Source organism: Bos javanicus, chromosome 1 (genome assembly GCF_032452875.1).
Source record: "Bos javanicus breed banteng chromosome 1, ARS-OSU_banteng_1.0, whole genome shotgun sequence".
Classification (NCBI taxonomy): Eukaryota; Metazoa; Chordata; class Mammalia; order Artiodactyla; family Bovidae; genus Bos; species Bos javanicus.
The window spans coordinates 76636048-76662299 of record NC_083868.1 but is presented as its reverse complement, the minus strand read 5'-3'; the positions used below and the strand labels follow the sequence as shown (position 1 = coordinate 76662299).

General features: G+C 37.2%; 1 protein-coding gene and 1 long non-coding RNA gene across 3 annotated transcripts in view; one reads left to right on the top strand and one right to left on the bottom strand.

Moving 5' to 3' along the window:
• GMNC (geminin coiled-coil domain containing) overlaps positions 1-12968 on the bottom strand; it is a 136599-nt gene extending 123631 nt beyond the window's left edge. The window contains exons 1-5 of one of the 2 annotated variants that reach the window (XM_061413007.1): positions 12839-12968; positions 11092-11266; positions 9353-9441; positions 8377-8493; positions 3173-6734 (exon numbers count right to left, since the gene is read on the bottom strand). In XM_061413007.1, coding sequence (XP_061268991.1) covers positions 6117-6734; positions 8377-8493; positions 9353-9441; positions 11092-11266; positions 12839-12841 — 1002 coding nt within the window. In that variant the 5' untranslated portion in view covers positions 12842-12968 and the 3' untranslated portion in view covers positions 3173-6116. Of the gene's footprint in view, positions 1-3172; positions 6735-8376; positions 9442-11091; positions 11267-12838 lie in introns of those variants that run through there. The other variant, XR_009735602.1, reaches the window with a different exon arrangement.
• On the top strand, positions 1950-11098 carry LOC133245103 (uncharacterized). The gene is made up of 4 exons (XR_009735603.1): positions 1950-2036; positions 3077-3178; positions 7499-7622; positions 11009-11098. It is a non-coding gene; the product is annotated as an uncharacterized LOC133245103 (long non-coding RNA).
• Positions 12969-26252: the final 13284 nt, after the last annotated feature.

Sequence of the window (26252 nt, the reverse complement as noted above, 5' to 3'; positions counted from 1 at the left end):
GGTGGGCTAGGTAGACTACTTATGAGGCTTAAAATCAAAAGAAGAAAAAGACTAGGTCTCTGGCCATATGCTGCCCTGCTCCCACAGGAAGCTGGGATGCCTGGGGTGCACCACACTCTCCCAGTGGATGCAGCAGGGGCTGCACTGTGCAGATGCCAGTTTCACATCCCACACTTCTCCACACTCCTCTGTGGGTCAGGGGTGAAAGAAGATTGCAAGGTGGCAAATCTCGGGAGACTAACATGAAAGGAGGGCGTGATTCGGCCTTTTGCCTGATTGTAATGAGGCATTTTGATTTCTCACTTCACACTCATTACAGGGCTTCTCCTGCTCTTGGTTTCAGAGCAACTAGAGAGCCCTGAGGGAACAGTGCCTTTAGAATGCTCCTAATTACAGATCTGAGATCTTGAGCCTTATCCCAGAAGGGCCATCCGTTGAGTACTAAGGACCCTCTGGAAGTAAGAAAGTTACTTTGAAACATCTTTTCTGTGCCTTATTATTTCAGATTATAAACCTGGAAAAGAGATGAGAAAGAAACATCTGCTCTGCCCCACCCCTGAAAAAGTATCATTTAACTCCTGATTTCCAGGAGAGAATAGAATGTTCCCTGTGTTTTAGAAGAAGTGGTCTCAGCATTATAAATATGCTTCCTCAACTATTTTGCTATTCCTTAGAGTTATACTTAAAAGGATTGAAAGGAGAAAAGTGAAAGAAAGTGAAAGTCACTCAATCCTATATGACTCTTTGCCACCCCAAGAACTGTAGTCCGCCAGGCTCCTCTGTTCATAGAATTATCCACACCAGAACACTAAAGTGGGTAGCCATTCCCTTCCCCAGGGGATCTTACTAACCTAGGAATCGAACCCAGGTCTCCTGCATTGCAGGTGGATTCTTGACCAAGTGAGCCACCAGGGAAACTATACTTAAAGGAGAAGGAATGCTGTTATTACTTCAACAGGAATAAAGTCTGTTTCCTGTACAAAGGGAGAAAGAAAGAGATTTCATCAACCTTGCTTATAAACTGCTACTTTAAGCTTCTATATTAGCAGCACAGAGAGATCAGAGAGAGATTTATTTCTCTTATCTTCCTTTCATTTAAGAAGTACATTAATTTTTTTCACTTCTACTCTTTTAATCTCAAATTTATACAGTAGTTTTCAATTTTTAGACTTTCCCTTTTTTTTAAATGATGGAGGATGAATTAAGTCTTTTGTGAGTAATCCCTTTTAACATTGGGATTAAGAGAGCTTGGACCACAGAAAGATTTCTGATGAAATAAGCAAAAATTTCTACTTCCAAGTCTCTAGCTCTGAGACCTATAATAGTCTATAACAGATTGCAGACTGTAAATATATTTACTTGTCCCAAATATCATGATTGTATAATATAGGAAAAAAAAAAGTTATGTCTGAAGTCAGTGCCCAGGGTTTAGTTCAGGCCTAAATTTCTTGTTACAACTTGAACTATAAAACACTTAGAGCCAGTTTTCTCATTTGTAAAGTAGAAATCAGGATATTTCTAACAGACTGTATTATGACATGAATTTTCAAGTTTATTTAGCATGAGATTTAGAGGTGGTTGTCTCCAAGAAAAAAGAAAAAAGTAAAAATCCCTGTAGAGAAACCAAGTAAAATGTGAATTACTCATTACTGGAAATCTGTGTAAAAATGATTATTGACATGATATGTGAGTCTCAAATTATTTCTCTTGATATTAATTTTCCCCTTAGGGATAGATAGATATATTAATATCTCTTGATATTAATTTTCCCCTAGGGCTTCTTATAGTGATCTCAGGGGAAAGTCTCCTCACAGTTTTTATGTGCAGACACCCAAATATTTTCATAATCTCCCTTGGTATGACTGAGAACAGCCTGGAACATTAACTGAGGTTTTATTCATTTTGGAAGGGAGGGCTTATGATGCGAACAATAAAGAGAATGTTACATAACTGTACAATAGTTCATGGGATATAACGAGTTGCTCTTCACGTTCATATCGCCTATCTCATCCTGGTTTCTGCCAAACTTTTGTGTAGTGAGTACTATCTTAACTCCATTCCAGAATCCATTCCTAATCATCAGTTTTCCTTGAGATCCCAAACCAGATTCCTGACAATATTGGTTGAGCACTTAGATCCAGCCATATCTGAAGCACAGACTTTTACTTATGAAGGTTAATTATTCTCTTGCTTTGATTAAGCCTATTTAAGCTTTTTCTCTCATTTATAGCCATGTTAGTTGAGCACATATTTTATCCTTATATCTTCTGCAGAGCGTGGCACAGACTACATCTGTCAAATGAGTGACAATTATTAGTCATACCACTATTTGGAAATTAAAATATATATTTTTCTATTGCCAAACTTATGGCAGATATGAATACAGAAAACTTGTTCTTAGCCTGTTGCTCATTCACTGAAAAATTTTCTAAAATAAGGCCAAAAATATAGGATTCAGTTTTTTGCCCTTTATTTATTTATTAGATATAAATTCATTACAAAATTGACACATATAATTAAAAATATTTTAAATCATAAACATAAAAATCATTTAAAATATTAAGTGTTAAATTGTATTTTACATTTATAGAATATCCATTGTAACAATTATAACTGGATGTCTGGTTATGTTCATGTAACAACAAATGTAGACAAAAATATGACAAATATGTTATGAAATACACCATATATTTGTAACTTATAAACCAATTTTATTTGGTTTATTAATTTTTTAAATGATGCATTTATTATTTATTTATCTTATGTGAATCTTTTGGTAAGCTGAAACAAATGTAAATCACACATCTTGACTTACAGGCAAGAAATAAATGTATCAAAAAATTATAACAGATTAACTCTGTACTTAATAGGTCAGTTATTGAATTGATGTATCACGCTTTTTAAAAATTTTGCTGTTCTCTTGAAACAGATCAGAGAAATTATTTTCATTGATTAACATAGTTTCTTTTCTTCAAAATTTTCAAAATTATAATTTAGCATCACTGTAATGTTAAACACTCCCATTCATTAAATGTCACCTGCATAAATAAATTTTGCAATTGCCTTTATTTTCCAGATGCTCATGAGATACAAGTATGATTTATTTTCAGATGACCAGAGGACATTGGAAATGTCATCAATATTAAAAACTGATACTGGATTCTAATTTCTATCGGAGGTAAAGAGTGCTATACACAAAAAGCACTTGACCTTTTAGGCCACTTAACACCTGGAATGTATCCTAGATAAAGAATGAACTCTAAATGCTGAAAATATTGGTCTGGCCACATATATCGTACAAAACAGGTGCACATCAAATGAGTATGCCTAAAATCCAGGAGAAGAAAATGTTTAGAAAATGTTATGCACAATATAAAAATATTCATTGCAATCACAAAAGTGCTATTTAATTTTTATTTTGCACTTTATATTAGTAAAATATTAACTCTGGTTTGCTGGATGGGCATAGTAAGACCATAAAGTTAGAACATATACTCAAGTGAGAAAAATTTCTAATTTTTTAAACATCAGCAAAATAATATTCTATACATAATTCAAGTGAATATCAAATACCTATAGATGTGATTGTGAGAATAAGTGGTAATTTTCTCCCATATAAGCCAGAGCAAGTTATCATTTACCACAAATGTGCTGTAATTTCTTTAAACTGGCCTGAGACCAAGTTTCATTTAAAAGCTATTACATTTTATGTGGCTTTGTTTTATGTACCAAATGTGCTGAGCCTGGATGCTTCCTCATAGTACCTAACACATGATAAAGCACATAAAAATGCAAAATAATTATTCACTGACTAATCAATTTTGTTTTACTGCTTGATCATTTATACTTTCAAAATATTTATGTTGCTTTGTTGATTCCTACTACTATAGTACAGTCAATTCTAATTCTTAAGTTTGTTATTAAAAAGAGATAAATTTTACCCATACAGGGAACTGATTCTAGAATGTAAAAGGAACTTTTTTATTTTGGATTTTGTGTTTAGAAAATAGAATGTGTTCTATTTATTCTTAAATCATAAAATATATTTGATTCCCCTTCACAGATTATAGAAAAAACTGGGTGGTAGCAAAGCTTTATGACAAAGATTATTTGTTCACATCACCAAAATAAAGCAAAAACCAAACAGCAGCAACAAAAAAATGAAAGGTATCTCTTAGTTGCAAAGAATTCCAAATAGAATACTCATGCTCTTAGGCACTGACTGTACAGGCAACTTAATGAAGGGCTTCCCTTGTGGCTCAGTTGATAAAGAATTTGCCTGCAATGTGGGAGACCTGGGTTCCCTGGGTTGGGAGGATCCCCTGGAGAAGGAAAAAGCTACCCACTCCAGTATTCTGGCCAGGAGAATTCCATGTACTGTATAGTCCACGGGGTTGCAAAGAGTTGGACACGACTGAGCAACTTTCACTCACTAGGCACTGGCTGTGCAGACAACTTAATGAAGGGCAGAATAAAGAAAAAATGGGAAGGGCATTCAACATGATGGGTTTTATTATCAACTGAAGCTTGGTCCCCCCAAAATAATAGGTGCCCATCTTTGAAATGTAAAATATTCTAGAAAGGATAGGGAGCTTGAGGAATTGGAAAGAAAAACTAGCATGAGCATGAAGAATATGTTTAATTTAGAGAGAGACATCTTTTATGTCAATATTTCCATTAAATCTATGCACACTTATTTGAAAAATAATGTCTATATTTTTTAGATTCATGTTCTCACACAATTAGATTGATTTAACCCCAAAATGGATTCATACCAGGAAAAGAATACTGTGATCAGAGCAATGACTTCTAGTGTTAACTACAAATGGCTCACATTAAAAAAAAATTATAAATAAAAAAGTTCATCCAACATATCTACAGTGCCAATCAAAACTAGAGAATAGTGCCCTGGGATGACAATGTTAGGATAAAGCTGATGGGACCCAGGCTTGATTTATAGAATGTTAGAGATTATCTAATCTGACTTCTATATTCTACAGCTCAGAAAACTGAATGTTCATACCAGGGAAGTAGCTTTCTCAAGGTCACAGCAGATGAGTGGGTCTAAGTCCCATGAGGGTACCCACAGCATCTAACGTGTTCACATTTTATCACTACCTCATAGCATGATGCCTGGTACGAACTGTGCTGGTGTTCTACACCAACACCACCAATAGTTGGTGTTCTACAAATATTTTGGGTGTATTGATGAATGAAAAGATGAACACATGAATGACTGAATGGATGAGTAATACAATGTCAGGGCTAGGCTAGACTATACTCTCAGGAATAGAAGTTTATCAGCATCTAAGCAGTTTAGGACAGTGACTTATTCTGTTACCACAAGTCCCTCAAAAAATGTTCTTGTTTGAGTCACGTTGGTTACAGATAAAATGCCAGGTGCCCACAGAAGCTGATACACTATGCAGGAAAGTGTATAATTTTAAATATCTTTCATCTTTTAATTTATCAGTGTTGTTGCTTATTAGTAGAGTTATAGTATTTGAAGAAATATGTCAATTCCACCATGGGACACTCAACAAACTGTCTCATATAACGTTACTTATACCTATATTATGTCTTCAGGAACAACGATGGGCAAAGATACTTGTTTCAACCCCACCCTCAGATATTTGAACACCTAATAGCAGCTACTTCGAGCAATTAAAATGCTCATTTCAAAAGCAGTTTTTAGAAATGAAGAGGAACAGAAGAGAAATAAAACTGAGAAGGTGAAGGCTGCAAACATTTAAACTGCTTGATGAGAGAAGAAAAGCTGTTAGACTTGTTATAATTGGAACAGCACATTTAGGTCTCAAAGGAATATTCAGGCATTTGGAAAATACCTTTTCAAGTAAAAGGCCAAGGGAGGAAGTCAACAGCAGGTGGGGGTGTGTAAACAAGTCAAATTTAGGTGGAAGAAGAGCAGGCATGTTTCATTATGGATTCTTGGAAGCCATTCCCTGCAGATTTAAGCGGGTAATTGAGAGTGACATTTAAAGTGGCAGGAGACTGTCTGGGCAATAGCTTGTGTTTTCCACATAGTCAGGTTCAAGTGCAAGAGGGGTCTTGTAAACAGAGTTCATGGCAGTCCTTTGTGATAGAAGAGGGTGTCACTAAGACTGCTTAGGGACCCAGGTAAACTTCCAGCCTCCCTCTTCATCTCGACGAACAAAGGCTTGTCCCTGGTGGAAGGAGTGCGTTTTCACATTACAGTGAGGGCTCAAGGATGTGGAAAAGGCCATCTCTGTCTTATTGGGTGACACATCAGAAGTATAGTAAGGAAGAGTTTGTAGTCCTCCTGGAGGATTTGAAAGTTGAGAAAGGAAGTGAAAATCTTCACTGTGGTTGGCAGTGCCTGGCAAGGGGGTAGTTCTATCACCTCCATAGTCAATTGGCAGATCTTCCCCAGGGGCATTGGGATAATCAATTGCCTCATCCAGAAACTGGGAAAATGTGCTAGTGGTCTGTCTGGCATGAGACGAGAGGGCACTGTAGTTAGCTGATGAGGTGTCATCAATGGTGTTGAGGTCTTTTAACCCCAGTGTCTGAAGAACCCAGGGATCCACAGGGGGTCCATGTTGTCCACAGTTAGCAAATTCACTAGCAAGGCTTCTCTTGGCATTTTTATGATGGGGAATCTCAGGAGGAAAATATCTTTGCTCTTTGGGTTTCCTCTTCCCCTTTCTGAATTTTCTACATGCTTTGGAGAACTCATCTGATGACAGCAATTTCTGGGGAAATAGTATTTGAAAATACAATCAGAGGGATGGTATGGGGAGGGAGGAGGGAGGAGGGTTCAGGATGGGGAACACATGTATACCTGTGGCAGATTCATTTTTATATTTGGCAAAACTAATACAATTATGTAAAGTTTAAAAATAAAATAAAATTAAAAAAAAATACAATCACCCAACATCATTTTCTTTACTATTGTCAAATATTTACTAGTTACATTAATTCCCTAGAAAACTTGAATACATTTTTATTTTCTCATACAAAGCAAAACTGATTGGATTAACCTGTCTTTAAGTTAAAATCTATGATGACATGTTACCACTTAGAAATTCCAATTCATATTATTGTACTAGTCATTTAAAAGTTGAAGGGAGTAAATGATGTCTTTAAAATTTCAGTTCAGGGAAGTAATGATTATTGTTACTATGGCAATAATAACAACTATCATGTACTGAGGTACATGCATGACCTCATTTTATGTAGATGCTATTGAAATCTTCTTTAATGAGGAAACAGGCAGAAGCACATTAGTGACTTGCTAAGGATTGCTCAACCTAGATTTAAACCTAAGCCATCTGAATCTAGATTGAACCACTGATTAAAAGGCTAGGGAACACTCTTTCTCTAATTTTACTAACTTTCATAGCACTCCCATGTGATATGTATCATATTATTCTAAATCTTGGAAAATTGAGAACAAGAGAGAAAAAATTGCCTAATTAATATCACTTACTGCTTTGATAACTGTCTTTTTTTACAGAATAGCGGCTGAAGATCGGAGCCCGGGCTAATAACTGTGAGCTATACGCTGTTTTCTTAACAAAGCAAACAGAATTCTGAAGAAACTAATATAGTGGGTTTTCTTCTCTAAACTGTTATATCTGGTAAGAGTTGTAAGCAATATGATTGAATTAGATAAATAATGTAGCTTGCCTAGAAGTAAGGTAAAGATTGATGATAAAACAATAATGGTAAGAGAATGGCAAAGAGATAATTTAAAAAATACAAAACCTCTCAAAAGGAAGAATAACAAAAAGGGACTAATGGCAAACTATCCATGAGTTAGAAACATTTTAAAGGGTAAGAACACAATGTTCATTAAAAGGTTATGTCACTGGCTATGTCTAATCGTCAGTTAAGAGATTTCAGCTCCATTCGGCTCCAGCCATATTTATAACATTTAGAGCTGGAAAGATTCTTGAAAGATCTTTTTAGTCCATCCACTTACAAATGAACTAAATAAGGCCCCAAGTGAGAGACTGATTTACCTAAAGTCAAACAGACAATTGAAAGAAACCCATGTCTCTCAGATCTAATTCCCACCTCAATGTTTCAACCATCTAACTCTATCTTAGGATTAATTTCTGTTGTCTCAGCAGCCCCCTTGACTGGTTTTTGATTCTTTAGCAACTCCTTTTGTAACATTATGGCTAAAATCTGCAATCTAGATACTTCCGAGAAATGATACATAAACATTCTTCTGAAAGTGTTATTTTTCTTTCAGAAAAATTCATCCATGCTATTGATGAATTTCAAGACATATTGTTTCATACACTTACATTTAATCAAGGACTTTTACCCAAATGGTCTTCTTTCTCACATCACTTCTCTGTCTGTATAAAGGGGATAGTCACATACCTTGGCTTTTTCCTCAAGACATTTAACTAGAGCAGAATTCAGGTATTGTCTGAGATGATTATTCTCTTCATGTAACCTAGCAAGTTCTTCTTCCTTCTGTACCAAAGTATCTTGGAGCTGCAAAAAGCAGACAATGGTGACGGCTGCTCCACTATATTGACGTTGTAACCTTATAATAATACCACTGATCCTTAACCTACTTAAACTTGATTATTATTCTGTTTGTTTTATGAACACAATCTCAGGGAGCCCTTGTCCTCCAAGGCGTAAATTCAATCTACACCCGCCTACTACCTGATTGTTCAGCTTTGTGCTCTGAATTTTTTTTATTCTTTGCAAAGTGTTTGGAGAGATTATATGACTTTTAAAATCATAACCACAAGGAGATCAAGAAGGTATGTAGGAAAATGAGCTGTGTGCAACTGTTTAAATATAGAAAACAGTGTTTAGAAAGGTTTCACTGAGCTTCTTTCTTGCATGTTAAAAAAAGAAGAAGAAAGAAAAAACAATATGGGTTGGATTCCTTCCATCTCAGATAAATCTGTTTGTATGTCCACAAGATTAAATTACTCTCAGAAATAACAACAAACAAAATATGGAAAATTAAGCAATCTTTGTAAGAATTTTTATAGTCATCATCTCTTGTCTAAGTGATGAGCTATTTATGATTCAAAAATACTATCACACTCATTATATCATTTGACCTTTCCACCAGCCCTCTGAGGTAGACAGTACAAATATCTCCATTTCACAGATTAAAGAAAAAGAAGATTCAAGAGGTCATTCAGCTAATATGTGAGAGTTTAGGGCTTGACTGCAAGTCTTTCTAGAGGGTTTTGGTTTTGTTGTTATTTTCTGTCACATTGATCACTTCACTTTGACTTCTCCATGGAAACCATGTGACACTAAGGGACGATGTTGAGAATGATCTACTTGGAACATGGCTGATCTCCATGTTCTGATTATCCATACGTACCTGCTTATTCCTGTAGAGCTGAGAGGAAAGCTGAGCCTCTTCCCATGAACACAAATTAGGAACAGGGAAATTCAAGTCACCTGATGGTTCTATGTGAAAACACAAAATGGATAACTGAGAAAATACAAACACAGTTTTTGTGTAATAAAGAACTAACCAAAGGATTTCAGAAAGGCAGTAAGTTAAATTACCTTTCTGAAGTTAGCCATTGCCTTCACATGGGAAAATGACATATTTAAAGTTTTCAGAAGGGGCAGGCACGCTATGAAAGAAATATTTAAAGACTATCTGCAAGTGTCTACAGAGGTCAATTTTCAGGAGATAAGAGTTCCTATCTGCATTACTAATTCATGCAAATGTTTATTTGCCCCACCCTCAATTAGGCCTACATTGCAATTCCACTATGTTTTCTAAGCTTTTATCTTATTTTCTAAGCTGTAGTGCTTAGGTAATATAGTGTTTGTCTCTAGAATCAAATCCTATTTTTGATGTTACCATTGTTTTTCCCAGATGAAAATCTCTCCCTATCAGTGAAGTCTGATGGAGAGTATCTATTCAGAATTTTATGGAATAGCACTTTCTATTTCAAAATATTTTGAACTTTTTTTCCTGAAGAATTCAATGAAAATCTCAAAAAAAACTCATATATGTCAAATGTCATTATCTGTGTGTTTTATGCTTTTTCAAAGTTTTTGTTTTTTCATGTTTGACAGCAAATTATGCCTACCAATAAGACTGCTTGGGCATACTAAGTTGGTTTACTTTTATTTTCTTTTCCTGATTTAGAACAGTTTGGAATCTTGATCACCTCTAAGTCAACTAAAATATTACTGAAATAGTTTTTATTAAATTGGAATGATGGACAACAAGATAGGAATAAAATTTTATACACTCTTTTGATTTCATATTCTTGGGCATTCTTTTTTCCTTGTGGTAGAAAGCTAAAATTAAATAATTCCCTTCTGGACATTAAGTGTGTTTCAAAAATTGGGGGCTTTTTGCTTGTGTCTTTCTTCAAATCCAACAAATTCATGTGGCAGAAATAGCACTACGGATAAAGAATTCTGAGGTGTCTTATAGTTATTCCAGAAACTTGAGTGTTAATACAGAAAATTTCTTTAATATTTATAGACACTGTTTACTAAGCCCCATGGCAAAACTAATGTGTCATTTCCCATAAAAATTATGTTCCCCTCCAAAGTTGAAGTCTTCTTTAGGCAAAATGGGACTTTTTTTTTTTCCCATTTATAAGGCACTATTCATAGAATTTCCTTTTTGAAATAAAAGATTAAGTTAGTAGTTTTGCTTGCTTCTCTCTCATTCCAAAAAACAAACAAACAAACAAAAAAACAATCACCACAACAAAAAACTTCTAACTAGTTTCTTAATTCCCAAAGCATTCACTAGTATTGTTTATATAACTTTGACAATGACCTAAACTTTCTCAATGACTTGGAAATCTCCAAGAACTGTAAAGTATACATATTATACTTTATGTATGGTATAGTATGGAAGAAATATATATTATCCAGTGGGCAAGGAGTAGAATCCCATTTTCACTATTTGGCAAGTACAAAAAAAGCAAGTTATTTAGGCTGCAAAATATAGGAGTCTTTGGGCTTTCTTAAACCTTACCTATCATTCCTTCTTCTACAGAGTTCCAGCCCATAATGCCTTGCAACTATGAGTACTGGGAAAGGGCTTCCGATTTACCAGCAAAGCAGAAGAGCAGAACTTACCCTGTGCCTGTGGTGCCTGTTGGGGCTCTCTGTTGTCCAGGAGACCAGCAGCCCAGAAAGAGACCCAAGTCTCCGTGGAAACGTCAACACTAGATTCTGACGTTGTAGCGGAATACGGACAATTATAGCTCTGGCCTCCTACAAAGTACTGGTCTTGGCAAGGCAGAAGGGTGTTCTGTAAAATTCAGTATGTAGGTTGGTTGGGGGTGGGGAGGTTGTCCCAAGAGATGCGGTGGTGGGCATTCAGAGGGGGAAAAGAGTGGGAGAAAGAAGCAGAAAATACATGCAGTGAATAAAAACCAGTAACGATGCTAAGTATAGATCCCAGATTAATTTTGAGTGATCCAAATATAATTACTAGAAAGGAATCAGCTTCATGGTTCATCCAGTCCTTCCCATAGATCCTCTCAGCATAGAACAGGCTAGTATTGGATGGACTAAATTTGTAAATATCCAGGAGTATTCTCTGTTGCTATGCCTCAGTCATCTAACAGGCGGGTACCCAAGATCTAAGCAAAAGAAATTCTACTTAACGAATGAATTGTGTAAGAACTATTTGACTCTTTCTTGCAAATATCTTAGTTATATTTCTAATAACTTTAAAAAACTTTGAATGCTAGGGCTGGAATGGACAGAACATACCATATACTCTAACTTTTAAATTTTAGTTTCTGAATTATAAACTTGCTCCATTCCTCCCTTCCTCTTTCCTCTCTTCCTCTGACTTTAAATGCTATTAGATCTTCTTGAAATAGGTTAGTTAGGAAAGACAGCAAGCTCTATGTAGGTCTCTCCATCACTAGGTCTCAATGCCTTTCCAAAGTTATCTTGCACCACTAACTGTCTGGCATGTATTCTCTACTGTGTTCTGAGCCAGTGAACACCCTCCTGCCCCTGCCTCCTCAAACCTCAAACACACAGTCTTTCCAAATGTCCAGTCAGGAGCAGGTATGCAGCCTCCCTGGGTTAATTTGTACAACAGACCATTCCTAATTATTTGTCAATGTTTAATCAGGTAAAAGCCATTCATTTCATCAGAGCCTAGCTTTGGACAAACTCTTTTTGACCACGACAAGTCTTTTGTTGACTTGTGAACTTTCTTGGGCATAGCATAAACAGAAAGAAAACAAATAAGAAGAGGAAAAAAGAAAGTTAAGTCAATTAAGTCATACTTTGTTAACATTCCCAATAAGTTAAGTTTTGAAAAAGTCTAGTCTTGAAGCAAGTCCAGCGTGGGCATTGCAGACCAAAGAAATTCGGCCAAAGGTTTATCAAGTGCTATTTTCTTTTATTCTAAAGGCATGTTTGCAGGCTCTTTCCCTGAGGTTATTATTGGAATCAGAGCTGTGCTATTATGCAATTGACACCTGAGAAGAAAACAGACTGAAAATACCCCTAGCCTCAAGTTCAAGTGTTTGCAAATATGTGCATAATCGAGAGGAAGAGGTAGAATGAAAAGTGAGTGCAGGTGTAAAGGAAAAGTTGGGAGACAGTCCAGAATAGAAATAAAGGACAAAAGGATGTGAGAGGTTGAGAATAAAAGAGACAGAGAGGCAGACATAGAAAGCCAAGAAAAGATAGGGGAGAGGAAAAGGGAGATGGAGCAGCAAAGAAGACCTGTTTTAATTGGCAGGTAGCAGAGAAATCTTGTGTCCAAGGTGGAAGAAATTGTAAAGGCAAAGCCTTCTGGCTCTCAGAGCGCCCCCGGTTTCGCCAGGGAACTAGCTAATGCCAGCTCCTCACTTACCATCTTGCCCTGGAAGAAAGCGCTGAGGAAACTGAGCCCACTCTTAATTTTCGGATAAGCGGGTGGTAGCTTTAAATGGGACTGAGGGGAGGAGCTAGGAGAGGCGAGTTCTAATCTGCAGGAGCTCCCGGTGACGAGCGCCGCCCTCTGATTTGGTGCGAGGCTGTCAGGCTGGTGACGTGGGTCAGGAGACTTCCAGCCAAAGCCAAAGTCACTGGCACTCTCGGCGACCTGCTCCCCAGACCCAGGATCAACGGCTCGGGGTTCCGGGCAGTGTATTCACGGCGGGTTCACGGCGGGCCCACCGCGCTCCGGGTGTGCAACGCGGCTTCAAAATCCGCGCGAATGAGGGTTCGCTGCGCATCCCACTGGCCCGAGCATCAGGACCCGCGGTGACGGCGCCGCCCTCACCGATGGGGCGCACCAGCTCCTGCCTGCGAGAGCCTGCAGCTGCCGGGCTGGGCACAGGTTGGCCCCAGAGCCAGAGCGTGTTGTCAAAAAAAGCCCACACCAGCTTGTCAGGCATCAGAGCAGCACTTGGGGAAGCCTTCCAACCCCCAGGTGAATACTGCTCCTGGGTTTTCTCTGGCTGCTTGGTAAATATCAGCTTGCTGTATGACGTTGCTAATTGATTGGCTTTTCCCTAGTATTAAATATGTCTCATTTCCCCCAGCTTCTGAAGTGGGTGTGAAATGTGGAGGTGATCTATATTCATTCTAGAAAGTAAGCTTCAGGGGAATAGCCATTTCTGACTATTTTGCTCATTGCTGTCTCCCAAACTCCCAGAGCAATTTCTAACATGTAATGAGTGCTGAATAAAGAATGAATTAAGCTATAAATTTAGGAGTCTCAACTGTGTCTCTGTGTTGGTTTTTCTTCACAACTACTATTATATAGACTAAATTAATATAATAAAGAAAATTTAGTGTGCTAATATTTCTCAATTAGAGTGTTTTATTTCTGCCATTTTTCCTCTTGCATTTTATTCTCACCATTCCTATAATGTTATATTCAGAGGAGAGAAAGGAATAATGTCATTTTTAAAACTATTCATCTACCACTAAGAATTAACTCTTGTTTCATCTGCAATAACCCAGGAAGTCAGTACTCTTGTCCCTGTTTGAAAAGATAGTGAATGAAGCACTGAAGTTAAATTTGACCAATGTTCACACAATTAGAAAGTGGCAGACTAAAGATTTGAACTTCTGGCTCCAGCATCCATGCTAATTATCATAATTACAGTTTGATTCTCTTTGACTTCTTTCTACTGTACATAAATGGCTATTTATGTAATGGACATTTTTGTGGACTGAATTGTGTTCCCTTTAATTTTATCTGTGCTGAATCTCTAACCCTCAATGTATTTGAAGATAAAGCCTCTAAGGAGAAGAAGATTAAGAAGTCATGAGGGTGGCACTCTAATCTTATAGGTCCAGGGTCATAAGAAAAGAAAGAGACACCAAGGATGGCATGTACAGAGAAATGGCCATGAGAGGACACAGAAAAGGCAGCCATCTGCATGCCAAGGAGCGAGGTCCCAGGAGAAATCAAGAAGCCCACTGACATCTGATTTTTGGACTTGCGGCCTTTATAATTGTGAGAAAATAAATTTCTGTCATTTAACCCATCCAGTCTGTGGTTCTTGTTATGGAAACCCTAGAAGACTAATACAGACATAGTGAAGGAACTGAGCGAAGTTCTGATTCTGATTTGCAAAATCCTTTCTCTAAACCAGTTTTGACCTTCATTCATTCTGCTTTGTATTTACCATACAAGCATTTAGCAGTGACTAACATATAGCAGGGGTTTCCATGGTGGCTCAGTGGTAAAGAATCTGCCTGCAATGCAGGAGATGCAGGAGATGCAGGTTCGATCCCTAGGTTGGGAAGATCCCCTGGAGGAGGCATAGCAACCCACTCCAGTCTTGCCTGGAAAATCCCATGGACAGAGGAACTTGGCAGGATCAGTCCAAAGGGTTGCAAAGAGCTGGACAACTGAAGCAACTTAGCACACACATGCACACAAAACATATAGCAGATGCTCATTAAGTTCTGTGTCCAAAATTAAAAAAAAAAAAAAAAAAAGGGAAGAAGAAGGTGCCAGATTCAGTAGAGTCCATTTCTGCTTTTCTAATACTGTTGATTCACAAGCCTTTTTAAGTGACTAGTATCAGGTTTGAGAATCACTCCCTGAAAGATGTTGCTAGAGTCACTCAACAGGACTCATCTCAGACAGTGATGTGAGACGGTGGTCTCCTCTCTGCTCTTGCTGTATAAAGGGCAAGGATGCCCTGGCAATGTGACCCTGACATGAGGGGGAAAATAGACCACAATTACCACCATTTAGGTGGTAAGAATCAGTGATCTTGTTCAGGGTAAAGGAGATCCTATTGAGCTTTGCAATGAGCACCAGGGACAAGAAAAAGGAGGAGGGAGTTGTTTTGCTTTGGGAAACTATCATAAATAAGACATGGATGCCTTTGGAAGATATAATTTCTTGACTCCAAAAATGATACAAATAGGTAATTAAGCAAGCAAGCATGTGTGTGTGGTAAGTTGGTTCAGTCATGTCCAACTCTTTGTGACCATATGAATTATATAGCCCATCAGACTCCTCTGTCCATGGGATTCTTCAGGCAAGAACACTGGAGTGGGTTGTCATACCCTTCTATAGGGGATCTTACCGACCCAGGAACTGAACCTGTGTCTCTTAGATCTCCTGCACTGGCAAATGGGCTCTTCACCACTAGCATCACCTGAGAAGCCCTAAGCAAATATGGAATGATATAAATGGAAGAGCTTTGTTTACATCCAAATATACTTGCATTCAAATTCCTGCTCTACCCTCTGAGACTGAGTCAGCTGAAGCTGTATTATGGTCTCCAAATACTCAGTTAGCTCCTCTGGTGAATTAAGAAAGTACCTACTTGAGAAGTTGTTAAAAAGCTGATTACTAATAGCTTGAAAATCTCTAATTCACTGCCTAAATCATGACTTGGAGCTATTATTAACTCTGAACACATAAGCTGTAGTGCCTTGCCTGCTGCTGCTGCTAAGTCCCTTCAGTCGTGTCTGACTCTGTGCGACCCCATAGATGGCAGCCGTCCCTGGGATTCTCCAGGCAAGAACACTGGAGTGGGTTGCCATTTCCTTCTCCAATGCAGGAAAGTGAAAAGTGAAAGTGAAGTCGCTCAGTCATGTCCAACTCTTAGCGACCCCATGGACTGCCTACTAAAAATAAAAATATGAAGTATATTTGTAAAATTCTCGGGTCTTTTTTTTGAAGAGTAGAAATATATATTTTTAAGTTTTTGATGGATTTTCAGCACACAAATATTTCATAAATCCTTAACTACTTTAGCTTAATGGTGTGGGAGTGTATATGATGGCAGAGACTCTTTAAACAGTGAAGAGCTATTGACAGTTTAATATAAATCAGAAGATAAAGCTTTCCTGAAATCATCAACTACTAGAAAAAATTTCCCAATTCTTAAGGTCTGATTTAAGCTCATATTTTTATTTAAGGTCTACTGCTTAGATATTGGAGAAGGCAATGGCACCCCACGCCAGTACTCTTGCCTGGAAAATCCCATGGACAGAGGAGCCTGATGGGCTGCAGTCCATGGGGTCGCTAAGAGTCCGACACGACTGAGCGACTTCACTTTCACTTTTCACTTTCATGCTTTGGAGAAGGAAATGGCAACCCACTCCAGTGTTCTTGCCTGGAGAATCCCAGGGATGGGGGAGCCTGGTGGGCTGCCGTCTATGGGGTTGGACAGAGTCAGACACAACTGAAGTGACTTAGCAGCAGCAGCTTAGATATAAGCCTTATTGTTTGTTTGTTAGATTATTTTTTGAAAAAATGAATCAATTCAGTAGTAATGTGAAATCCTTTGGCCATTTTTTATTTATAAGTATGAAAGAAGAAGGTGCACCTTCCTTAGTGACTGAACCCATGTAGATTTTTTTTTTCTTCAATGGAAAATAAGATCAGTTTAGTGGCTGAAGGGATGGTGTTAAAAGGAAGGTGGCTAATAACAGCCCAATAACTGCCTCCTGCCAGGGTAAAAATATAACAAAATAGAAGGTAATTTGATCCACACACAAACCAAGTCTGCAGGCAAAAAAAAAAAAAAAAAAAGAGTATGATCGGAGGTGGGCGCCAAGGAGATAAATAGATTGGCATATGGAATGTTCTTTTATTTCACCCCTGGAGGACTCTTTATTTGACTACCTCATTAGTGAATTCAGACCTACACTTTAATGAATTCAGTAGCATATATAATAAAAGAACAATTTTAAATTTCTCTTTAAAACATAACCTTTCCCTATAGGTTTTATAGCTAAGTCTCCAGGGAATAGAAAGATACTGTGGCTGCTTTCACATATAGGTAAAAAAAAAAAAAAGCAAAACCCTTTGAGAAAATTCAATGCAGTAACTGATTTATAGTAGGAGATTTAACATTTGCATGTTTTATTTCAGCATCCCTGGAGAACCATGACATATTTCATTTTAGTGTTGAATATCACTCCTCCAGAGCGATACACAGAAATCAATCATGTCGACATGGACAGAATCTTGCCTTCCATTCACCCACCACTTACCCAGCATAGCGTCTAGTAACCATCACACATGCAATAGCTTGCATGTGTGCATGCTCAGTCACTTCAGTCGATGTTCGACTCTTTGCGACCCCATGGACTATAGTCCACCAGGCTCCTCTGTCCATGGGATTCTCCAGGCAAGAATCCTGGAGTGGGTTGCTATGCCCTTCTCCAGGATATCTGCCCTGATCCAGGGATAGAACCTGTGTCTACTGCATTGCAGGCACATTCTTTATCCACTGAGCCACCTGAGAAGCTCACGCAATACTTATGCCCTGGTAAACGCTATCTCTACATGAACAAAGAGTATACAAAAGAAAGTCAATTGTTAGTATCAGGTTAATAGCCAGAAAAGACAAATTATAGAGTGCGATGTTCTATACAGGCCTGACTCAGATTAGTGCTATATAGAATGAGGGGGCAGGAGAATGGAGATATATGACACTATTTTATTGGAAGTTTCAGCCAGAATTTACTCCAATAGCTTTATAACCAGCTTTAGACCTTTATTTATTGACTCATTGAATGATTGCTTAATTTTTCAGCTGTATTGGATTGTATTAAGAACCATCATATACTATAATAATATTCACAAATCTTTCAAATATCAACTCTCTACTTCATAATGAAGGATACCTAGCAAGTGAATGCAAATCTGTATTCACTGTGTAAAGTGAAGCAAACCCTTTTTATATTCTGTAATGTTGCTTTTTCTGATTTTTCTCCTAACATAGCACTTCAGAAAATACTATTTGTGAACAAATATTCCATTCCTCCCAGGCCCTCTCAAGTCACTATGAGGCCTGGAGGCACTGCTGTCTCCCAAGGCTTTAACTCATTGTGCTTTGGTGTACTGTGCTCTGTGACAACCTCTCTCATCAGATCGGAATAAAATAATCTCAATACTACTGTAAAAATACACGAGCAGTGACAGCTATTTGCATTAACAGAAAGATTAGAAATGTGGAATCCTAAACAACACAAAACAAATGCAACTCTACCCATCATTTCTTCACTCCAATCACATTAGTAAATCATGGAAATAGCGAATTATTATGATTATTATGTATCAGAGATATGCTGGTCCAATTCTAACCTGAAATAAAATGGATTTCTGCTTCAGGAACCTTAGTACTTTCATAAATTAGACTTCAGTATCTTTGCTACTCCTTCGATCTCTCTTACCGATTTTTGATCTTGAGGTTAGTGGCTGGATTGCTGACTAGGCATTAAAGAACCGAAAGGTGCATTAGCACGGATCGTGGCATCTAATTTTATACTAATGAGAATAAAAATAAGTATATCACTGACTGGTTTCTTCAAAAAGTTTAGTTCAGAGTGTAATGCAAAACAGGACAACCAGGACCAGATTCCTTCTGCCCTGGAATGAAGAATCTGAAATAATATGACATCTTTCATGAAAAGAAGACATATAAAATATTAAGCTTAAGTGAAGTTATAATCCTATCTTTGTAATCCATAAAACTCCAGAAAATGTTAGCTGAATTCTTTTTGACCCAATAATTTGTGGCAAAATCACATTATTTACAATCAAAGAAATTTACTTTGAAATTTTTTGGATGTCTCTAGTCAAACTTTTTTCCACTTTTTTAAAAATTATTAAATGAAAGCATAATGCCAACCTCTAGTTAGTGGAAGAATTTATACATTCAAAAACAATCTGAGGAACATACAGAGAATAATGAAATCCTTGTTGTTATTCAGTCGCTAAGTTGCGTCCAACTCTGTGACCCCATGAACTGCAACACGCCAGACATCCCTATCCTTCACTATCTCCCAGAGTTTGCTCAAAGTCATGTTCTTTGTGTTAGTGATGTAATTAATAATGCTAAATAATACTTAAATGAATAAGCAGAAGTATTAGACTATGAATAAGGTACCATGACAACAATAAAGTAAAACTCCAAAATCCTCTGTGAATGTATAAATAGAGGGTCATGATGTGCAAATAATCTGGTTTTGCTTCCTTCAAACAGAAACCTTCGTGCTGTCTGCCTCTGGAGCAGCAGTATTAGCACTGCATGACCAAACTATAGCTAATAATCTTAAACACAATAAGTTTCCATAGCTTCATTTAAAGGTGAGAGGGTATCATAACACAAACAAGTGAATTGACTAAGCTCTTAAAAAATAGTTTATCATCCAAGAACACAACTGATAAGAACTCAAGTTGCATATTGCAGAAATTTTGTCTTTTAAAAAAATTGCTAGCAATCATTCTTTGAGTATTCTTTAGTATGTATATATTTATATGTATATAAATGTACATGTTTATATATTTGCATATATATATATATATATATATATATATATATATATATAAAATGCTACCTCTGGCTCAGACGGTAAAGCGTCTGCCTGCAATGTGGCAGACCTGGGTTCAATCCCTGGGTTGGGAAGATCCCCTGGAGAAGGAAATGGCAACCCACTCCAGTACTCTTGCCTGGAAAATTCCATGGACTGAGGAGCCTGGTGGGCTACAGTCCATGGGGTCACAAAGAGTGGGACACGACTGAGCGACTTCACTTTCACTTTCACTATATATATATATATATTAATATATTAATATATGCATGTATCTGACAGAATCAATGAAGCCCATTGCCTTGAAATACTTACAGAGTGAAGTGAAAAAGGTGCTGAGAAACAAAGACTTGTACTCTTCTTTTCACTTTTATATAAAGGGGCAGCTGTTCCCATGAGAAGAGCTTTATTTGATTGGTGAGATTGGAGAAAGGAAAGGTAATGAATTACCCACGTTTATGTCAGCATCTACATAACACATACTATTTCTGCTTCCTCTGAGGAAAGGAAGAAGGGAGGGTTCCATCCCAATTGGAACTGTGTGTGGCTGGTCAGTGTCACCATGATAGGGTAAATAACTACTAGGAAGCCTATTAAAACTACAAATATTAAGTCATATTTGACAATCAAGCTTCTTTTTTTCAAGTGATAAAGGTAACTTTTATTTCACTTACCTGCCTTTTTGTGTCTATAGCTTGTTTTTAGCTCAAGAAAGAAAAGATCGTTATTTACTGCTACACCTACATAGGCACACACACACAAATTCTATGCTTTTTAATAAAACATAAGTAATCAGAAAAAAATTATATGAAGTCAACCATATATGTATATTTTAAGAACTTTAAAGTATCCATATCAGGACTTCCCTGCTGGTTCAGGGATTAAGACTCTGAGCTCCCAATGCAGGGTGCCCAGGTTCAATCCATGGTCAGGGAACTAGATCCCACATGCTGCAATTAAGATCTGGTGCAGCCAAATAAATGAATAAATATTAAAAAGTAAAAATAAATAAAATATCCATATCTTTTAGATAAGCAGCACAAAATGATCAATTTATAAAAATAATAAATTCTAACAAAAATAATATACCACTTTGATTATCATGCTGCTGCTGCTGCTAAGTCGCTTCAGTCGTGTACTCTGTGCGACCCCAGAGACAGCAGCCCACCAGGCTCCCCCCGTCCCTGGGATTCTCCAGGCAAGAACACTGGAGTGGGTTGCCATTTCCTTCTCCAATGCATGAGAGTGAAAAGTGAAAGTGAAGTCGCTCAGTCGTCTCTGACTCTTCACGATCCCATGGACTGCAGCCTACGAGGCTCCTCCGTCCATGGGATTTTCCAAGCAAGAGTACTGGAAATACTGTAAAACCTTTCTAAATGTCCAATAAGAGACTCTTTCAATAAATTTCGTTGGAAAGGACTTTCAATAGAGTCCATGTATGTTCATAGCACGGACTATGTATTCATAGAAAATATTTTTGGAAAAGTGTTACAGACATGGACAAACAGCAGTATGTTAACTATTAGAATAATACAAGTATATTCATACAATTGAAAAAATAAAGGAAAAATCACTAGAGATAATTTTTTGTGGTATAACATCATATTTAAAATGAAAGCAACTTTAACAGTAGTAACATAATATCTGTGTGTGTTCTGATTAAATAAGTATTTCACATGTTTTTATTTGAATCCAAATTTGTGGTATGATGGAAGAAGTGGGGGCAGAAAGATTCTTTATTTCTTTTCTTTCCACAGCTTCAAAGCTATTTTTAAAACTGTACAAGTCTACAGAGAGGACAAAAATGCTTTACAACAAAATAGGCACTTTATTTATTTTATTTATACTGCATTGCTCCAAAATGCCAAAATTTACAAAGACTTAGTGAGGCTTTGATACTAAAATAAAACATCACAAAATACAAGAAGGTTTGGGTCTTTCTTAAATATATAAAAGGAGAAAATAAATTATTATAATTTTTAAATGAAAACAAAATATTAAAGGGATTAAATAGAACTAGTACCAATAGGTAGAATTAATAAATTAGCAGATTTCAGTTTAAAAAAGAAAGACATTTTAACACTCAGTACTATGTAAAGATAGAACTAGATACTTTGTGAGCAGTGAGTTCTTGGTCACTAGAAAAATTCAAAGAAGGGCCAGATTAACAGTAATCTCAGAATTTTTTTTTTCATTCATACCATGGTAATACTAAGAAGATATACTCCTTAAAATTATTTCCAATGATGAGAATTTTACGATTTAAGAGGATTTTGAGATTAAGAATCTTTGTAATTAATTTTCATGCATATCTTTACAGGGATATAGAATAGAGATGAAGAGTTTTGCTGAGATTTAGTTGAACTTCCATTGGGACCAAGGGTGGTTTGGAATATGACAAGAGGGTGGCAGTGGGTGAAAATGTTGGTTGTAGGGAAGGGTCACTGCCAATCCCCATTCCTTTAGCATCTTTTCCTTCAATCTCAGGGTCCCTACACATCCTGAGAACTACTCATCGTAAATGAAAGAAGTACACTTAGTGTGAGGATATATTGAGTCCATCTCAGGTTTTAAGGGCTTAAGTTTTAAGGAAAACTAAGAATTTGGAGTGCAGGACCTTTATAAGTCAGGTTATACTAAGTGATAACTTACCAGGGCTCAAGGGAAAATTAAAGGTTATCATGATGAGCTTTAATTTCCTAAAGGAAATCAGTCCTGAATATTCATTGGAAGGACTGATGCTGAAGCTGAAACTCCAAAACTTTGGCCCCCTTATGTGAAGAGCTGACTCATTTGAAAAGACCCTGATGCTGGGAAAGATTGAGGGTGGGAGGAGAAGGGGACGATAAGGGATGAATTGGTTGGATGGCATCACTGTCTCAATGGGCATGAGTTTGAGTAAACTCTGGGAGTTGGTGATGGACCGGGAGGCCTGGAATGCTGCAGTCCATGGGGTCACAAAGAGTCAGACACAACTGAGCAACTGAACTGAACTGAACTGAACTGAGGCTGCGTTTCCTTCTCACATTGCTGCTTTGATTTGAGAACTTTACTGTGAGAGACTAGGGTGTCCAGAAAAATTAAATGCACACAGTTAAAGTAAGTATCAAATATTAGAATCAAGATTGCTGGAAGAAATATCAATAACCTCAGATATGCAAATAACACCACACTTTTGGCAGAAAGCGAAGAACTAAAGAGCCTCTTGATGAAAGTGAAAGAGGAGAGTGAAAAAGTTGGCTTAAAACTCAACATTCAGAAAACTAGGATCATGGCATCTGGTCCCATCACTTGGAAACAATGGAAACAGTGACAGACTTTATTTTGGGGGGCTCCAAAATCACTGCAGATGGTGATTGGAGCCATGAAATTAAAAGACATTTACTCCTTGGAGGAAATTTACTTCCTTGGAAGGAAAGTTATGACCAACCTAGATAGCATATTAAAAAGCAGAGACATCGCTTTGTCAACAAAGGTCCGCCTAGTCAAAGCTATGGTTTTTCCAGTAGTCATATATGGATGTGAGAGTTGGACTATAAAGAAAGCTGAGTGCTGAGGAATTGATGCTTTTAAAGTGTGGTGTTGGAGAAGACTCTTCAGAGTCAACTTGGACATCAAGGAGATCCAACTAGTCCATACTAAAGGAAATCAAGCCTGAATATTTACTGGAAGGACTAATGCTGAAGCTCAAACTCCAATACTTTGGCCACCTGATGCAAGGAACTGACTCATTTGAAAAGACCCTGATGCTGGGAAAGATTGAAGGTGGGAGGAGATGGGGACGATAAAGGATGAGATGGTGGATGGCATCACCAACTCAATGGAAATGAGTTTGAGTAAACTCCGGGAGTTGGTGATGAACAGGGAAGCCTCGTGTGCTACAGTCCATGGGTTGTAAAGAGTCGAACTTGACTAAGCAACTGAACTGAACTGAACTGAAAGTAGGTGATGATATTTTAATAAATTGTAAAATTTAATAAATAAATAAAAGCCAATAAGGAGAAAATGAATCAAAAAGTGACAATCAGAAAAGAAGGAGAATGTGAAAATGGGTTTACTAAGTCCTTTGGTTTCTTGAGGCTAAAGAAATCACACGTTAAGTAAATATTTTACTTTTTGCTCTTGGTGAAACAAAAGATGACCTTTCATCTTTTGCTCTCCTTTATTTAGTCATTTTGTTGCAGATATCAGGTTCTGTATTCATTTCGCGTTGGAAATTTGAACTATATTCTAGCTGAAAATATATGTACAGAACAGAGAGAGTCCTACAAATTTGATGAGACTCAAAAATCACTCATTCTATATAAAGTCAGAGGCCAAAAGAGAAATGAGGTAGAAATTACAGGGACACAGATTTAGTTTCAATAGTTGAAGATACTTTTTAAAAGAGCTGTCAAAACAGAAATAATTTTCTTTTTTCCTTAATCAATAGTGCGTGCTTCATCCCTGGAGACATTCCATCAAAGGCAGAAAACAGAAAGGTTATTAGTGAATGCAGTAGTCATTCATTGAAAAAGTAAGTGAGTTCTTCCATTTTCTTCTGTTTTATATATGTAATGGGGATAATAATCTCTGCCTTATTGATGTTTCTGCTCTAGGAGGTAAACACTGTGCGTATATTTACCTAAATTGAAACTGTGGTTAAGTGCAATGAAAGGGGAATTACAGGGTGTGGGAATGTTGAACTTGTGTCCTAAACTATTTACCTGGAAGAAGAAAGCTGGTAGTAGACTGAGGTGTCGAGATATATTTTCTTGAGGAAATGACATTTTAACAAAGATTTGAAGGAAGAGTTGGAGTTGAACAGGTGGAGGAGAGGGAAATATAAAATGAGGAAGGTAAAAAGTACATGCAAATGTACTGAAACACATATTATGAACCAAAGTGATGAGTAATGGGGCTGTGGAAGCATATGAGAACAGGTCATGAAGGCATCAAGCTTTATCTTAAGAGTAGTGGGAAGTTATTGAGGGTTTAACTAGATGAGTAGGGTGACATTTGTTTCCAAAACACCAGTTGTTGGATAAAATAAGGGTCTTCCATATTCAGGATTGTATAAAATGGAGGCCCTTCCTCCAACCAGTTACACCTGGGCAATGCACGTCCCTATGCCCTTGAGCAGAACAAGTTCTCCTGTAAAAACAAAACCAAAATATTATTTTTCTTGATCTTGGGTTGTGCCTAGAACTTTAAATCTCTGGATTTATAATTTTTAAAACAGAAAGAGATTTTAGATATAATTGCATCTGATCTCCTATCTCCTGAGGAACATCCAGAAGGGTTCTGGAGCTTTCCAAGACCACTTGTTAAGTGCAAAACTAGAACCAGAAACTGAATCTACAAATTTCCACCCAATCTTGCTACTAATCAATGTTGTTTTTTAATAAATGATTAGTGACTGTAATAATTCTTCAATGTTTAAGAGGCAGTCACAGTTTTCAATTTGAGGTCTTGAGCTGGAGCTTTTATTTTACAGTTCAGAATGGTTAAAAAGTTATTCTAATGGCTTTCTTCAGGTATTCTAAATATTGTGAGAAAAACATAGCCCTCTGAAATTAAATTACAGTTGTATTAGCCACATATGCCATTTGTTTAAGCATCATTATTCAGTTGTAACATAAAATGCTACCATATTCTTAATATTAATCCAAACTCTGGTTGCAGGAGGGCTTTTTAAGCATAAATGCATACTTTTTACAGACCTACTCTATTATCAACTTTCAAACATGCAACAGTGTAATGAACTACAGTCACCATGCTGTACATTACATCTCCATGATTTATTTGTTTTATACTTTGAAGTTTGTACCTTTTGAATACATTCAACCATTTTTCCCATTTCCCCACATCTATCTCTGGCAGCTACCAATCTGTTCTCTGTATTTATTAGTTTTCACTTTGTTTGTTTGTTTTAGATTCTACATAAAAGTGAGATTATACAGTATTTGACTTTCTCTTGCTAACATTTCATTGAATATGATGCCCTCAAGGTTCTTCCACAATGTTGCGAATGGCAAGATTTCTTTCTTTTTTATGGCTGAATAATATCCCATTACGTATATGCAGCTGCTGCTAAGTCGCTTCAGTCGTGTCCGACTCTCTGCAACCCTATGAATGATAGCCCACCAGGCTCCTCTGTCCATTGGATTCTCCAGGCAAGACCACTGGAGTGAGTTGCCATTTCCTCCTCCAGGGGATCTTCCCACCCAGGGATCAAACCCATGTCTCTTATGTCTCCTGATTGGCAGGCAGGTTCTTGACCACTAGCACCATCAGAGAAGCCCCATTACACAAGTATGTACATGAAATTACATAAAAGAGAACAGACATGTAATATTTCAAAAGTTTATTTTTCTTATTGTACACAGATATTCCTCAACTTAAAATGGTGTTACATCTTGATAAACACTAGGTTGAAAATATTAAGTTGAAAATGTATTTAATACACCTCACCTACCAAACATCACAGCTAGCCTCAGTTCAGT